General features: G+C 40.3%; 1 protein-coding gene across 1 annotated transcript; it reads right to left on the bottom strand.

Moving 5' to 3' along the window:
- Nucleotides 1-532: 532 nt before the first annotated feature.
- On the bottom strand, nucleotides 533-12,234 carry GALR1 (galanin receptor 1). The gene is made up of 3 exons (XM_064431815.1): nucleotides 11,324-12,234; nucleotides 4,499-4,564; nucleotides 533-1,131 (listed from the first exon to the last, which is right to left on the bottom strand). Exons 1-3 carry the CDS (start codon nucleotides 12,023-12,025, stop codon nucleotides 814-816), a joined length of 1,086 nt encoding a protein of 361 aa, XP_064287885.1. The 5' UTR covers nucleotides 12,026-12,234; the 3' UTR covers nucleotides 533-813.
- Nucleotides 12,235-18,275: the final 6,041 nt, after the last annotated feature.

Here is an 18,275-nt window from a genome sequence, read left to right on the forward strand (position 1 = left end):
CATATGTATACATTGCACTTTTAAAATTGTATCTCCATCTCAAAGCCTATGAAATTAACAAAACACTCGTATACATGCACATGCAGCACACGAAGAAAAGCTTCCCTCAGTTAGACACAAATCCTCATTTTTGGTACAATTACACACAGGCCATAAAAAGCCCCTAAATAGTGTACACAAAAGTTCTGTGTCTTGTAAGGCAGCCATAATGAAGTGGAAAACCAATCCATCCTTGCTCAGTAAGACATATTAAAACCAGCTAAACAGATAGCATTTCCTCTCTAAAATAATTGCCTCAAGGTGTACACAACTTATTCCAACTCTGAATCAGAGCCCGGGTTTACTTCAAAAGAAAAAAAGGCATTGTTAAAACAATCCGAAGAGAGAACAAAAGCTCTCCTCTTTGAAATCCCAGTAGTTCAGTATTTATTATCTGTAGGACAGGAAATGTATCCATTTTTCACTTTCATGGAGTAAGATGTCAGAAAGTTACCCAGCCACATCAACATCGTCTTCTTGTACCTTTGCATGCTTAGTGAGTAAGAATACAGACATATCATCTCAACATTTTGTTTTCTAAAATATCTGTGAAAGTCCAAGAGCTTTATTTGACAAAGGTATCTATGATGCAAAGGATCAGCCCAGGTTACTTTCATATGAGTTTCACAAACTTTGGTTACAAATGCAACTTCAGTACATTAAATACCAATTAGCTTTATCAAGATAAATGCAGGATAAAGCTCATTGTGCTTTTTTTTTCCTTGGTGTTTAGTTTACATAAAGGAAGAGCCAACATACAAGGCTTCTCAACATTCACACGTGGGTACAATTGGTAGAGGGTGGTGTATCTATCCGACTTTTATTTTCCTTAGCATCATTCAGAAGTGACTCATTACCAATCTGGCATTTGAAGACTTGTTTGTAGGCCTTCCTAAAATTTTCAGATAGAAATGCATATATGATTGGATTCACAGAAGAATTGCTGTAAGCCAGGCAGTGTGCAGTTACCCTGAAGAGAAAGGAGGCTTGAGTCAGTGGGAAAACTCCAAATTCAGCCCAGAGATGGATCACATGATGAGGCAGCCAGGAGATGCCAAAAACCACTACCACCACCAACACAGTCTGTGCTGTCTGAGACAAGGAAAGGAAAACACATATGTCTGATGAGCACTCAAAGAATCAGCTTTAAATCTACTTCAAAACTCCTGTTTGGAGGGAAAAAAAAAAAACCACAACAAAAACCATACCGAGAAGGAACACATTGCAATATTTGTTACCGATTTCACCCCATTACTTATATGGGCTTTATTTTGCATCATAAGCTACTGCAAGGAAAACCCCAGCCTTGGAAAATGTCATAGTAAACAGCAAATGCACAACTTTCCTCAAAGGCAAAGAATGATGTTCCTAACTCCCTACACAAAAGCTTAGCCTTTTTGAAGTGCTCCTAGGCCTGTTGTAAAATAATAACAACAGGGGTTTTTGGGAAATCTCATCCTAATCTAATGAATTTTGGTACCGTGCACGATAATTTCTGATTAAAATTTCAAGAAAGATCTATTATGCATGAAGACAGCTGGTGGAAAAGCTTAGACCTTGATCAAGTGCTTACTAAAGTAAGCTTTTTGAAGTGCCTTCTCTAAACACAGAATTTCCTCAGAGCCATAGAATAACAAAAAAGTAAGGGCTTGAAATTTCTGCTGATTGCACATTATCAAAACCAATCTAGAAGTTCACCACCAAACACATTAAAAAATGGAACATAAAATATCCTCAGTGCTGCTTCCACACACCACTTCTACTATTTATGAGAGGACCATCAATTTCACCAGATCCATTCAAAGCTCCAGAATCAATTGGTAGGGACCCTTCAGGTGCTGTGGGTATTCTGTCAGGGCACAGTGGAATTTGACTGTCAATATTTTCTTTAGCGTTCACCTACTTCAGAAACAGCAGTTAGTGCTTTGCACTGACCTAAGTAATTAATATCTATTACTCTACCAAGTACCTCTTTCAACTAAATAAGTCTCCAAATAAAAGTCTAATAATAATTCCAAAGCATATTATGTCATGAGCCATTATAATTTCTACATTAACACTTTATAACATATTTTTTCTGATAACTTCTTCACATCTAAAACTAACTCGGGGTCACAGAGTGATAAATATTGCAGCATAGAAAATATGTAGATTTTTTGCTAGGTTATTGAACTTGGTCTATACTTCTTGAACTGATTAATGATCAGTAATAATTAAGACTGACCTATGTAATCAGAACATGAGTTAGCTTAGAAAAACTTACGGGAAAAAAAATTTGATTTCTGTGGCAACAGGCCAAAATAACTTATGACAGATGCTGTTGTTGGTCAGCATAATCTCACAACAGAAACTAAAGAACATTAAGTCTGCAGTTAATATAATATGTTTAGTCTAAAGCAAGCATCTGTTTTCATAAGCCATTCCTCTGCTTGGCCCTATGGAGTTTAAATCAGTTTCCACTTAAACAGCCACAGAGATATTTACTTTTTCAGGTCTTATTAGGAGATTGTGTTCTAACAAAAACACTGCATAAATTAAGAGCAGTTTTTTCCCTGATTGATGTGTTCAATGGGTTAATATTCCAAGTAAAATCAAGTTTTCAGGATACCACACACACAATTACTTCAAAAGAGGCATTTTATTTCAGTTTATTCAAAATTCTGAAAAAAATCAACCAGGAAAGTCACTGACATTCAATAAGCTATTGATGCACCTGAAAGCAGAAGGTGGCAATGTGTCTCTTATAAGTTTCACTTAAGGTATTTAATATCTGCAAAAGAAGCAATTTTGCATTATGAAATCTCACAACATCTGCTTTATCCCATTGTTCCTCCTAAGTCTAACTTCAGAGCTTACTTTTCCAAAATCACCACTTTGTCTTGCAAGCAAGGTATCACTAAAGAGAAGCTCTTTTTTACCTACTGGGAGCTTGCTTAGGGTTTCTTATTAGCACATAAAACCTACCTGAAACATATGACATTAATATTGATGCTTTGTGACCAAAAAGCATGAAAAATAGAACTTAGGCAAATTAATATTTTTCATTATCTTTTTTCCACACAGGCAGCAAATCCATTTTAAGATTCTGCTACTAGAATGTTCATAAAGGTTTGAATAAAACAAAAAATGTATTATTACACCTGAAATGCATTCTTCATAAGACAGTAGAAGGAAAAGAGGAAAGACATTACCAGAGAGAACAGACTAATGAAGACAGAGTCGTTTTGAAAAACATGAGTTAGGCCTTAGGTTTAGAAACTCATCTTCTAAGGAAAAAAAAATTAAAATTCTGGACTGCTTTTTGGTTATTTTTCCTCTTTGGCTATTGAACCCTGATACATTCAAGCAGTCTTGATCATATCTGCAATGCTTTATCCTGAAGCTATGAAAGTTAATTCCTAGTCAGATTCTGCAATTTTTGAGTTAGTGGTTAGAGGAAATGCAGAGATATTTCCAGTTTGAGAAGAATTTAGATGAGAGATGGCAATGTACAACAGTCTTTGAAAGCTATACCTTTGGCCTTGACAACATTAAATGCAAAATATATATGTTAAGTATTTTACTGAGTCGGGCCCATAATGCTTTTAATTCTTGGAATCAAAACCTGTTAAGTAGGATATTTTTCAAAAGAATAGAGAATGCATAAATGAGAGAGTATTTATTCCCTGTTGAGTCCATGTATATCTCATTTACATTGCAGGCACTCTCCATGCCCATACGAAAACAGTGATCAGATCAAATGAAGAGCTATAGCTCAAGGGGTTTTTCCTCCACATCCATAAAATGAGAAGTCACTCAAATGATCACTGTGGTCAAATCTGCTCAAAAATCACACCCACATTATATTAACTGACAAATTCTCTGTTTAAATGCATCTTTCAAATATTGTTCTAAATCATGAAGCTTATATTCTTCTTTAAAGAACTTTAATGATTCTATTTGTATCCAGTACATAACATGTCTTGAATGTGAGAGAAGAAAACATTGTATGGAAAACCAATAGAAAAATTGGAGAATCATGAGAAGTCTCTTATTAGATTCCTATTGAGAAGCACAAAAAATTTCATTTTAAAGGTCCCTCATACAACCTAGGAATTATTAATTAAGACATCACAAAATCAGCTGGTTTAAAAAAAAAAAAAGAATTCTTATGATTTACAAGTCAGGGAAAACGCCAGAGAGGAAAAAAAATTAACACAAAAGACATGTTGTCTCCTTGTGCCTAAATTTCAGATGCTCTGAAGTTCCAAATATGAGGATCTCAGGTAATGGCAATGTGATGGAAAACCTGGATCAGAAAAGATTCCAGTCTGCTAAGTTCAGAGAGACACTGAACATTTCATTAAATACTTAATTTTAATTTCTTCTCTCTGTTACATCTTTAGCAATAAGTACCAAATTAGTTTAGACATAAAACTAAAATACACACAAATGAGTATTAGTAGTGAATGCAACATACCTTTTTCTTGGATGCTTCTGACTTCTTTGACATGTTTTTCAACTTCTTATGCAGATGATTAAGAACCTGAAAAGATTAATTTGCATCTCTTTATCATATTTCCCCAATTTCTATTCAAACAAAATTAAAACCTGTGTATCTTAGAGTACTCTTGTGCTCTCCACTACTGCATGATTCACCAGCAGATATCACTGAACCAGCTTACACATTTCAAACATGCACAGTAGGAAAATCAAAAGAATTACATATGGGAGTCCACGTGAACCAACAAAAACAAAGCAGACCACAACTGAATTATTAATAAAATATTCAGATATATTATATAACAAATACATATCACAAATTAACAAGGAAATGGATGGAAATCTATTTTGTACATAGAATTAGCAAACTCTCGTCTTCCATAAAAAGTCAAAGACTTGTTTTAGAATGACCTTTAGTGTGTGTAACATAAGAAAAGCGTATGTTTTGAGTCAGAGCTTTTCTGAGTCACCTGCATAATTTGCTTCCTTCAGATGGATGCTTGATTAGTATAATCAAGACGTTGGCACTATTTGATCTTTGAAAGAAGCTTAGGCTTTCAAGAATAATTCATACTGAAATGAGACATGACACACGAGGCATGACACATGAGGCATGACCTTTCACAACAATGTGATGATACTCACCATCCATCTTTCACAAGCCAATTTAAAAAATGTCACAAAAAGGCTCATTGTCCAAGAGCATTTACACATAAGGTTTTGGATAGAGGATGCAAAGAGATCTTGGGTTGAGGAAAAGGGTCCAAATTCAGATTCTTTCATATAATCTGGTGACATTTTCTCTGTGTTCTTTGGGTTGCACAGCTAACCACTATCAGGACAGACATCAGTCAAGATGATCTAGAGACTTGATCCCATCAGATCTAGAGACTTTGGCACTTGAGTTTTGTAGACATACATATTGAATTTAAAGAAGTAAGGTGGTATTTGTGAATGTCCAGAGCTCATCAGCAAACTTAATTTTTTACATATCTACTCTTAGATACCAGAGAAACACCAACAACAATAAAAAAATCACTTATAACCACTTACTATTGTAAGTGCAGTTCATTTGTGCTTGTCTGTGTACTACTGTGTGACTCACCCTCCATGCACTTCCTATTTGGAACACTATCCAGACCACTTCTGGGAGCTAACCCAAACTAAGAAAAAGCAGGAGAAAAATAAATGGGCTTTCCCTGAGAAAGTCCTATTTTGACTTAATTTCTTTCTTCTTCAGTATGAAGCAGACCCAAAGGAAAGGGCAGAACCCCAGCAGAACAGGGAGATGACTGTCTGGCTCACAGACTTTTTATTCACCTCCCATCACCCTGTAGAGACCAAATGAATTGCTGAGTCCACCAATGAAAAATATAAAACTTAAAAAAAGGGCATGGGAGGAATGCAATTAAGTTCATGTCCCATCACTGCTGCTTCATCTATCATACCCCCTTCACATAACTTACAGTGATGGGCTGTTTCTACTGGACCTTTATAAATCCCATCACGTGCCACCCAGTGATTGCACTGCTCTGAGGTTCTCCCTCGCAGCCCACTAAACTAAAGTCAGACAAGTTCTTCACCGAGATCTGAACTGCAAAATAGTTTTTAAAGTTACAAACACTTTTTTCTTCTGTTCTGAAACGTTTAGCCCAAGGTTTTGCATTGTATCTCTCTCCAGTTCAAAGAAAGATGCAGGAGACAAAACAGGTAAATTGGATATTTGAGGGGAGTTGGCAGGTGGTGGAGGAGGGTTTTGTTGTCAGCTTTGATTATAACCTTCAAATGAACCCTATCAGCTTCCCCTCTTTTGGATTACATACACATTTCATAAAATAAGTATTTGCAGTGAAAACATATTGGCATAGTATTGTACTAGATGGCATGAAAAGTAGCAACAAGAGAAATAGGCAAAATGCAATTACTTATCAACAGCAGTAGGTCTCAAAGACCTACTGAGACTGCCATGGAATATTAAAAAACAGCCATGTTTATGCACAAACACTATATGGCAAATCTAAGACACTCTCCCCATAGCCTGTTCAAATTGCCTCTTCTCTGGGCCAATGAATAATCAATTATTCCTTTAACAGCCTGAATGAACAATAATTTTACAATGTGTCCCTTACTATTTTCAACTCCAGCTTTTATGTACCTGCTGTTCAGAGATCAGCTTCCCTCTTTTCTGGAGATGAGGTTGGGGTGCTGTGGCAAGAAAATTATGTTGTTGTGTAAGAGACTGTAAGGAGACTTGTAGACTACCACTCATGACATGTAGGACCTTGGCGTGCCTTCCTTCCTTCCTTCCTTCCTTCCTTCCTTCCTTCCTTCCTTCCTTCCTTCCTTCCTTCCTTCCTTCCTTCCTTCCTTCCTTCCTTCCTTCCTTCCTTCCTTCCTTCCCTCCTTCCCTCCTTCCCTCCTTCCCTCCTTCCCTCCTTCCCTCCTTCCCTCCTTCCCTCCTTCCTTCCTTCCTTCCTTCCTTCCTTCCTTCCTTCCTTCCTTCCTTCCTTCCTTCCTTCCTTCCTTCCTTCCTTCCTTCCTTCCCTCCTTCCCTCCTTCCCTCCTTCCCTCCTTCCCTCCTTCCCTCCTTCCCTCCTTCCCTCCTTCCCTCCTTCCCTCCTTCCCTCCTTCCCTCCTTCCCTCCTTCCCTCCTTCCCTCCTTCCCTCCTTCCCTCCTTCCTTCCTTCCTTCCTTCCTTCCTTCCTTCCTTCCTTCCTTCCTTCCTTCCTTCCTTCCTTCCTTCCTTCCTTCCTTCCTTCCTTCCTTCCTTCCTTCCTTCCTTCCTTCCTTCCTTCCTTCCTTCCTTCCTTCCTTCCTTCCTTCCCTCCTTCCCTCCTTCCCTCCTTCCCTCCTTCCTTCCTTCCCTCCTTCCCTCCTTCCCTCCTTCCCTCCTTCCCTCCTTCCTTCCACCACTTCCTTCCCCTCTTTTTCTCTCTCTTCTTTTATCCTTTTAAAGTATTTTTAATTATTCTTTTCCCCCATTTGTTTCAGAAACTACATTCAAGATGGCTTGAAAGCCGTGACAGAGGACTTTGACCAAATCAAGTTGAGAAAGAGATATTTCCAATAAAGAAGTGAAGAAAATAACTTCAAGTAGCTGTGCCTCTTCACATAAGTCTACCAAACATTACGAAAGGTTGAAGTCTACAGTGTTAAAAACCATGTTTGCTGTTTGGCATTTCACTGACCATGTCTTCATTATCAGCCAAAATCATGCAGAAGGAAAGCCTGCACGAGGTCACTATATAGTAAGGATTAACTTCTTGATTTACAGATAATGTAAGCATTACATTCTGAACCACCTTTGTAGTATGAACCTGATTGAAATTCAAGTGCTATTGCCTGCAATCCATGTTTTAAAGTAATGTCACTACTTCTATTGTCATAAGAGATCCTTCATCTTCTTTCAATTAAGAGTGTGTGACTAGTGTGTCATAGCTTTTATTTTTCTCTTTCAGTGAAGTTTAATAAACTTTTCCCCTTGCTGCTCAGCAAAATTTAGGATATAATATCCAAAGCCAGATAAGCTTGTATTTTATGTTGAGGCTGTTACTTTTTATAGCTTAGTTTTAACCAAGTCTGTAAATCATACATGACATGAATTCAGAATGTTCAGAATGATAGATAATAATGGAAACATTCTTAAGGCAAGACATATTTGTTTTAAAGAAAACTTTTAACATTATGCATCTATAAAAGGAAATGTTTGCTAATAACTATAGGTGTCCAACCTAAAGGTTTAATTGAAAGAGGCCCGACTTTCAAGGAGTGAATCCTTGAAAAATGGAGGCACCCAAAATTAGTTGTAACATTGCACAACCCTGGCAGATGTCAACTGTTAAAAGCTGACTGGGAATCATTTATCACTTCACTCTTTAAGGACATACTAGTGAGCAAATGTTGTAGCACTGTTACAAAACACATACAAAAAGCCAGTGTTACAAAAATATAGCAAGTAAAATGATAAGCAATAAAAGAGTCAGAATACAAGGTGTCTCTAAGTATGCAGTGCTGAGACTCAGCTGATCACTTCATAATTGCTGCTCCTCCCCCTGACGTAGTAACCTTCTTTCAAGAGTAGTTCTCTGAGGCAACAAAAGCTGATTTCCTATGAATTTGTGACTTTTTTTACAGTGTTCCCAAAATGATGAGTCTTCTCTGTAAGTTGATAAGTCCTCTTCCCTTATGGCTTGTCTGGTGTTCAACATTGAATGCAAACCAACTCCTTAAAAGAGAGAGGATAATGGAGACTCCCCACCTTCTTCCTTGTCTGCTGTTTCCACAAAACTAGGGAAGTATCCTTAATTCTGATATTTTCACTCCTCTATCAAAAATTTTCATTGAAACTGAACTGATGTTACTTGTGGAAGAGAGAAAAGAGGTAGCTATACATACAAGACAGAGCATGATCTCATAAATCTCTGCCTGAAGAGCATGTATCACATGAGATATTTTGGGAGGACACTGCTTCCAAATACCTGGCACTACTTCATCACCTCTGTACATCATAACAGCATTGTTATCCATTGGAAGAATGCTCTGCTAATAAATGTAAATGTGAAGTGAGAGAGAAAAAGAACTTGGCTCCCTATTAGAGTGCCTAAAAAATGAGACTTTCAAAACTGAAAGTTCAATTGCAATTTGTTTATGAAAGAAACACAACTGCCTTAAAGGAGTCTGGAAAAGGCAATATATTTAAATAGAGAAATGAGTCTCCTTTGTCTTAATTTACTGCAGCAGAAGATTGTGTTATCTCACTGATCCACAGTTCATGAGAACTAGTGAAGTCCATAAGAAACTAATGCAGGAATTAATGTCTCCTAATGTCTACAGGCTGAGAGAGCTGGGGTTGCTCAGCCTGAGAAGGCTCTCCCTGTCCCAAAATACTGCAGTTGGAGGTTTGTCAGTGGCTCCTAAAGAAGGCAGGAGTGACTCTTCAGCTGCAGGGTACAAATACCTTCGATAGCTCTGTACAAGTCACGGCACTTTCCAGCCTGTAAACTGATGGTAGTACCAGCTACCTCCTAGCTATCTTCCAAAATTCACCCCTTCAAGTCAGCTCCTCCAGCCTGACACTGTGGCAAGCAGTTTCACACACAGAGGCTCAAAACACATCACAAAGCCAGAGTAAGAGGCTAGGCTGGCAATAGTTTAAGCACACAACTTTATTGTAATTTTGAGTGGCCTTGATTTTATTAATTTGTTATTGGGCATATTTTTCACATAGAGTTGCTTTTGTTGGCTTGGAGGGGTTTTTGTTGCTTTTTTAAAAAACTACATATTAATACTAATATTGAGAGATTTACTTCTGTAGAGGTGCTTTGTAATGACAGAGTGTGTTTTATTTACTATGCATATATTCTGGTTAAGCATATTTGCTTTTTTCATGCTTACACTGTTACAGGACTATGCTAATTTTGAAAGATTTCTTTTTAACCTACTCTCATATAATTAGACTTTAAAGGCCAGCACTTTATGCTGAAACAGAAGATGCTTTGGCTCTGAAAAAGGGAAGAATTAGTAGCTGAAAGCTCCCTATGCCCACATTCTGTAGTGTTCCCCCTGCAATGTGTAATAGTTTTTTCAAACTGATGATCTGTTGCTACAGCTCAGTCATATCCACCACAGTAGATGAAATACCAATGTATTCATTCAGGGAAAGCAGGATTTGGTTTATGTATGAAAACTTGTATTTCTTCTTCATTTGCCAGGCTGGATTTGTTCCACTATGAACAGCCATTTAGAAATGTTGTCCTTTGTGTTCTGCATGCCTTGGCTTCATCAGAGTTGGACAACGTTACAGCCACAATTTGCACATCACAATTAAGCTGATGTAATATATGTGAAACTGAGCAAACATAAAATTACTTGTTCAAATTAAATACTTCAGGTACATCTATTGAACTTGCCAGTTGAAGAACTGACTTAAGCAGTCTGTATTTGCAAGAGCAGTCCTATCCTCTCCAATGTAAATCACTGCCTAAGGAGATATCCTGCAACCAAAGGCAGCTGACACAAACAGCAAGATATCAGCAGGTGGACACTGGTGCTCCAGATCCTGTTCAGCAGCAAGCAGAGGATTGTACGCTGAAGACTGCAATTATTACTCCAGAAAAATGTGACAATTTGCTTAAACAGAGAAGTCCTTAAATACTCATACTCAGGCACCCTTAACTATTGCTTTTTCCTATCTGGGTTCTCATGCCCTGCTCCCTGGAACCACCTGCTTTTGCCTAAGTCAGAGAGGTAACTCTCTCATCAACTTCAACTGGGGCAAGACATGGCACCACAGGTACCAGGCAGCATGAAGTACATTTTAGTCTTAACACCAAACAGATAATTTTTGTCACTTTCAAGTGCACTGGACATTTTAAAGAACCACAATGCTTCATCTGAAGCTTGAACAACTTGTTGCTTTGTTGTACTTTATTGAGTCAAACTCCTCATGCAGCGCTGCAAGAAATTAAGAGTTATGATGATGGAGAAAGCAGCAGAGCACCGGGGCTTCTTAGCATCCTGCAACAGGGAAATCTGAAAGGGAGACCCCTCTAATTGCCAGAACACCCCTCACCACTCACCCCATGCATTCCCTGTTTTGACCTCTCTGTGATAGTGAACATATGTCACCCCTCAGACATCCCTCAGCTATAAAACCTGCCCTCTCCCTTTGTGGCACAAACTCACCCCTGCTCCTTTTTCTCCCAACATTGCCAAGTCTCTCCACATGCCCAGAAACAGCCCTATGGCTTATGGACACATTTTCTACCACCGTGTCCCTCCCATCCTTTTACACTTGCCCCACCTTGGCATAGCAGAAGGAGATGAGCAGCAGCGGGAGCAGATACCCGAAGACGAATGTGCAAATCACGTAGACCTTCTTGTGGCGTGGGTTGGGCCAGAACTCCCAGCAGAAGGTCTGGTTGCTGGTCTCGCGGTGGAAGATGCGCTGGTGGTGAGCCACAGGCGAGGCCATGGCGAAGGAGAGCGCCCAGATGAGCCCCACACCCAGCATTGCGTTGCGGGGGACACGCAAGGCTGAGGAGCGCCGGGAGTGCACGATGGCCACGTACCGGTCCACAGACATGGCCGAGAGTGTGAAGATGCTCACCAGCATGGAGATGGTGAAGAAGTAGTGGATGAACTTGCAGATGAAGGCTCCCAGCACCCAGGTGGGGAGCACGTAGACTGTGGACTGGAAGGGGATGCAGAAGAGCAGGTAGGCCAGGTCGGCAATGCTCAGGTTGAGGATGAAGATGTTGGTGGTGCTTCGGCGCTTGCCTGGCTTGCTCCTCGCCAGCACCGTGATCACCAGGGTGTTGCCCAGCACACCCAGGGTGAAGATTAAACCGAAGACGATCAAGGTGATGAAGTTCTCAATGCCGATGCCGAAGAGGGGCTTCCCCTCAGCCTCCGGCAGCCCGGACAGGTTGAACTCCCCGCGGGGCGTCTCTGCCGCGGCTCGGGACAGGTTGAGGGGCGCCGCCGCGGGCTCTCCTGGCTCCATCCTTTCCCTGCGCGCCGGGCAAAGTTTCCGCGGGCGGAACGCGGAGCCGCCGCTTCCCGGCACCTCGGACCGCGGCGAGCCCGGGGCAGCCGCCCCAGCAGCACGGGGCGGCGGGCAGGGAAGGGCGGAGGTGCCGGCGCGCTGGGCGCAGCTTGCGCGGCCGGGAGCGGAGCCGGCGCGGCAGCCCCGCCGCCCCCCGCAGCAGCGCTCCGCCCGCTCGGCCCCGAGCCCCCGCCGCCCCCGCCGCCGCCGGGGAGGCGCTCCGGCCGCGCCCGCCCCGCCCGCACAGCCGCGGAGTCTCCGCGCCTCTGCGCTGCCTCGGCAGACTGAGCTCCCCGGGAACGTGTCCTCGGAGAAAGGGGAGGTGGGGTTTTCTTGCCCTCTTTATTTCCCCCCGCCTTTTCTTCCCACCCTTCAGCTTGCAGGCGCCCCCACCCCCGCCCCCAGGGCGGCAGCCGGAACCCCGGTCCTCTTCCCGGAAAACTTCTCTCCGCTCGGTGCCTCCGCTCCCAGGGGGGCTGCGGAGCCGTGTCTCCCAGCAGGGCTAGGCGGCTGGTCTGGCCGGGCATCTGTGTACTCGCTTGGACAGACACAAATGATGGAGCGCGCCCGTGAACCAACCTCAACAAGTAGCGGGCAACAGGAGTTTCTCCGGACTAAGCGCCGCCTGTGCTCGCTCTTCTCTCCTCCTTCACAAGTATGCTCCATTAATCACTGACTATCTCAAATGACAAAAGGCGGCAGACATTGTCACGCCTTCCTGTTAATAAAAAAACAACAAAAACCAAAGACAAAACCACACACACACAAAGCAAAAGAAATGGACTAGGAAGTCCAGCCGCTTTTCAGTGCCGAATCACGGCGTTCGAGGGCTCCGCCGCGGCAGGAGCGCATCCTTGCTGAGGGCCCCGGGGCTCCTCGGAGCCGGGCAGCCGCGGGCAGCGCTACACGGGGCCGAAACGGGAGCTCCTGGAAAGCCAGTCCTTTCAGAACGGGGTTAAACATGGAACTTGCTCCCTCACAAGGATGCGAGTTCATGAGAATATTCTCACCGGCACATACACCTTGTGAACGAAACGGATTTGCCTGAGGTTTTATACCCATTTGTTTCCAAATTACCAGTCAGTGAGCTACCGCTGGCAGCAGCAGTGACCAACAGAACTGCCCAGATGTGCTGTTGGAGGCAGAGAGCTTTTGTTTGCATATTTTTCAGTCTGCAGTTTGACGGGTTTTTTTCCTACCTTTCTTTTTGCTACTTATATTGAAGCATCTCAGCAGCTGCGCATCAGCTGGCTGCAAAGCCATCGACTTCTGCAGATCTAGCTTTTAATTAAACTAATGTATGGTCTGCTCCTTTACATCCAAAGGAACACATCACGGGAGAGCACAATTCAGTTTATATAGATCTAAGAAACTTTTATTTGGATTGAGTTGGTTTCTACATATGTTGTAACTCATTTAAGTGTTTATAAATATATCAAGCAAAAATAAGCTAGTAGGGATTCCTCACAGACTTGAGTTTGGAATTTTTTGTAATGTGCATTCTTTACAGTTCTGTTGACATGTTTGATTACAATGCAAATCTACCAGTCTCTACTTCTGCAAGGGATGCGAGAAAGAACACTGTTAAACATTTCTAGGATATATCAGATATCACACACTTGTTGGAAAGTCTCTGAATATATTGTGAAAATGTGCAGAAGTCTATAGATTTTCCTAGTGTTGCTGATGCCTGTGTTTGCCTATGAATTCCTTCATGTGGTGAAGGAGATACAAGAAACATTTTGAATACAACTGATGAATCATGTCATGTTGCCAGACACCACTCATTTTCCAGGATGTCTGGAGTGCAGCCCTGGTTTTGATGAAGCTAATGCAATCCTCCATCTGATGTGCTGCTGGTCCTCACCACTCACACCTCTGTTTTCTCGCAAAATAATATGTTTTGTGCAGAATGGCCTGAAAGGTTAGAACAAAGGATATTACACTTAACAGAAAGGTAGGCAGGAAAAGTGGGTATAGAAACAAAATCAATTTTAGTGGGAATCAAACTGAAAATTGCATTCATGATTTGGATGGGAGAGTTGACTATTGGTTTCCTTTAGATATTTAATTGACAGTTCTGTGGTTCAAGCTTTGCTTTTCTGCTACATATCTATTCTAAAGTTGCTATACAGTTCATATAAGACTACGCTGAGCATTAGGGGGAAAAACCCTTACAACTATACAACTATATTGTAGCTTTTCTCAAAGACCTTCAGGCATCGGCTTTTACATGAGTGAATGAAAGTTCCCACACTCATGATGGTGATTGAGGTTGTCGTAACCAAACAGGTATTGACGTGTTAAACCACTGTTCTTCTTATCTAGACTAAAATTTTCATGAAAAAGAAAGTTGAGATGGAAAAGCTGTTATGAATTCAGTACAAATAAATATATAGTTAAATACAGGAATTAGCTGAAAAACTACAAGAAAAAAAAAGCAGTAAAAGTATTGAATTGCACTTAAAGAGAATAAACTTAATGTCTTTGCGAACAAGATCTCTTAAGCATGTGCCTCACACATTTTCTTTAATCTAGTTTTACTGAATTTATTTTATTGTTTTCCTGAACACTATTTGATGTGAAAAGATCTACTTAAGCTAAAATGCCTAGGAACTTCAGAAAGAGCAAGAAACTGCATGCAGTGTTCTTCAGTCAGTGACTAGAATTCACAATTGTCTTTATCAGATAACTCACCTCCAAAAATTTGTTTGGCTCCAAAATTTTCCATTCTAGTCAATGGAGAAAATAGTAGGCATGTCTAAAAGGGATGGGAACCCTCCTACGTACCCTGCTAAGTCTAGGCCTTATATTTACTCCTCAGTGGGTTAATCCAGAAGTTATTACTGTAAAAATGTACACGGATGTCCTTCTTTTTGCTCACTCCAATGGCTGGTTATGTTATTTTTGTGTTGTTCCAATAATAAAAATATTTGACATACACTGGTAAAATTTTATCTCAGGAATGAGGATTCCAATACATTGATTTGAAATATTAATTATTACTAAGCTCTTTGTTCCTATTTAATGCATGTATATAGGTATAATAAACATACAGTCAATATAATGTCAGTAAAATTTTAAAGGAACATTTAATTAGCACCTCAGAAACCATAAAAAACCACAGTTTTCAGCTACTGTCCCGCTTTTGATTACATTGAATATCTAAGGCACAACAATCAACATCTGATCATACATACACAGATCTCTCCATGCATTTTATCTTTCCACAAGAACAAAATAATAAGATACACAACTTCTTCAGAGAAGAGTTTTAGTAAAATCCTGTATAAATACTTTTGGGAGTGTTTTCAGGCTTTTTTCCATAGTGAAGTTGAAGATGGAGTTGAGGTTCAAGGCTCTCAACTGCACCCCTGTGTCAATAAAGAGAAACATTTAAAGTGTATTTATACTAAAGCATATGAGTAACCCTGACCTTTAGAAATCTTTTCATAGCTCAGTCCTTAGTTGATTGGCCAGTCTTCTTTACTGCAAAAAAGATTTTCCAGATTTGGTCATGTTTTGTTTATAAAATACAAGACTGAAAACAGGTCTGTTTTGAAGACTGATTCTTTTATTTGTGAAACAACATCAGAGGCAACAGTCACATCAATCATACCCCATTATTTTTCTTTGTGACAAGTTCCTGGAGTAGAAATTTACATTTTAAAGGCAGATGTGAAGTCCAAGTAAAATTCAAAAACCAAATAAAAAAGTCCATTATTCATAATGAAACTTTGATTCGCCTTCTATAAAGTCAGTAGTATGTAAACGTCAAGCATCTATAAGCATTAACTCCCCTTCTATCTGTATTCTTGGGAATAATGTAACCCTCAGGTCACAGTTGTCACTACATTCAGACTTCCATAGTGAAGAAGTGTCACCAATAAATTGAAGTTTATTGCTGCTTGCTGACATTTAAAAAGAAGTAAACATCTGCCCATATACATTTGAGAGCCATTGTCATTCCATCCCTGAGTCTGTGCTGATTTTTTTCCTCTTAGTTCTGTATTCCAGTTCTTAAAAATCAGTTCTAAAAAAGTGTTAAAATGCAGGCAATCAAAAGTAAATTCGAAGCTAAGTTTTCAAAATCCCATTCCATATTTAGTGCTTTCAAGTAATATGTTTTAGGCTTAAAAATTGTACATAAACACATGCATCCATTCTTTATTCAACACCCATACATTTTCTCTGTAAAAAATGCCAAAAACTAAACACCATGGTCTAACAACTTGAACTTGCATTATAGTTGTTGAAGAGAGTTGCTCGTTTCATTTTCATTGATTTGTGACAATTACCCCATGGGATGCTTTTTAATGTTGGCTGCAGAAGCAACTCACCTGTGCATAAAAACACAGCTATGTTTTGTCTAAAACAGAATCAAGTATTTTGATGAACACTTGTAATACAATATAACAATAGATCAGGTCTTATTAAACTCAGGAGAATGCAGCAGGTATCCAGGTCATGGGCACAGCAGCTGCAGAAATCTTTCAAATGGACAATTATTCTACCTTCAAACTGCTTTCTAAAATGTACAGCTGACTGGAGTGAGGTCGTAGGGCTTATGAAAGGCTTAAGTTCTGTAAAATGAGCATCATGTTCTATATAGGAAAAGCAGAAATACGGGCTCAAGAAGCTACCTTAGCCATGATGTTGACATCAAAATTATTAAGGCTGAAAGACGTAGCAGTAGAAAGAAGTAAATTGGAAAGAGAGATTTCAGCTGACCCAGGTGTGTGCTGCTGGCAAATCAGCCAGGAATTTGCAGGTTGCTTTGTCTGGGGTCAGCTCAGGGCACAGGCAGAGGGAGTGAACATCTGATGTAAGGGAAAAGGCCAGGACCTCACTGTCCAGCCCTGGAAACCTTCCTCACTTGGGCATTTCTTTGGGCAAAGGGAGAAAACAGGTGGACACTGCACAGTGGATAGACACAATGGACACTTTTCCCAGCAGTTACTGCTGCCTCTACACTCTCCTCCATCCTGGCAGCAGCAGTAGCAGCAGCCTTGGCTCCTTCAGGCTCTCCACAGAACTCCTTCCACAAGAGAGGTCTTGTGTGTCAGCAGCACCCTGGATTTGGCTTGACACCAGTCTTCCTCATTCAAGAGAAGAAAAATCTGATTTATACACCTTGCCAAGGAGCATGGAGTTGGCTCCAAATACAGCTATGTGAGTGGATTGCCAGTTTCCTGGAGGCAACATGTCCAAAAAATATGTAAATCATAATTTTGATTTTTCTTGGAATATTGACTTCTTTATATGGATACCTAGAGATTTATAGTGTGTAGGAAAACAGTAAAAACATACCACTATAGTTGTGTAAAGGTCTTGCAAAATGTAGTAAAGAGAAACAGAATTTTTGTCGAGAAAAACTGCTAGTTCATAATTTCTTTTAATTTTGAGTGCCAGACTGTCATTGTCTGGCATCAATTGTGAGTCAGGAAACAAAAACCCTAATGCAGATTTAATAGTAGTTCATTAGAACTACTATTAGAATTACTATCAGATCCTGTCTGCTTTACAAAATATACCCATCTTCTATCTTCTAGTTAAATAGCCTGACAAAATTATTTCCAGTTACAAAGTTCTGGGGATGACTATAAGATTATTTTCCTTTGCAGGTTTGTATGCTGCACATCAGTTTACTGCTGTTAGGACATTGGTTGCATCAGAATTCAAGGAGAGAGAATTAACATATAGAGATCAAAATGACAAATTCAGCACAGCAAATTAATTCCATAGTTGCCATAGGTCTCAACTTCATGTCTTGCAGAAGCCAATTTAGGCACTGCTGCCAGCTCTCTGGGCTTTAGTGAATCCTTTCCCCAGCTCTTGCATTTTTTTTTTTTTCTGACAGAACAGAGACCAGTTTTACTTTCAGGTAATTACTGTAGCACTTTATTGCAGTGGATGGAGGTAGCTTAAGCTTTGTATGAGCCAGACTTTTCTTTTTTATTGGTTTTAGTAACTGCCTAAGTTTAGGCTTATAGATTCAGGTTCAGCTGTGCAGTGTTTTCATTTGCTCTGGGAGAGGGTCAAGATCATTAAAGCAATCCTGTTTTTCATTTTTCTGACATTTCACAGGAGGTGTTATTACTCAGAGTCTATTTGAAGTTCACCAAAATTATAGATGTGGTTGCCTTCCCTTCCCTCATCTCTCAAGACTCACTGGGTGTGTGCAGAGTTCCATGGAAGAGGGTTCTGC

This window comes from Passer domesticus, chromosome 1, assembly GCF_036417665.1.
Source record: "Passer domesticus isolate bPasDom1 chromosome 1, bPasDom1.hap1, whole genome shotgun sequence".
In the NCBI taxonomy this organism is placed as follows: domain Eukaryota; kingdom Metazoa; phylum Chordata; class Aves; order Passeriformes; family Passeridae; genus Passer; species Passer domesticus.

Excerpts from the sequence above, each read along its gene's own strand:
- GALR1 (XM_064431815.1), bottom strand. The coding sequence starts at position 12,025 with ATGGAGCCAGGAGAGCCCGCGGCGGCGCCCCTCAACCTGTCCCGAGCC. Across the intron at positions 4,565-11,323 it reads TCTCCTTCTGCTATGCCAAG|GTTCTTAATCATCTGCATAA; the intron begins GTGGGGCAAGTG and ends TAATCTTTTCAG. Across the intron at positions 1,132-4,498 it reads CAGAAGCATCCAAGAAAAAG|ACAGCACAGACTGTGTTGGT; the intron begins GTATGTTGCATT and ends TCCTTGTCTCAG.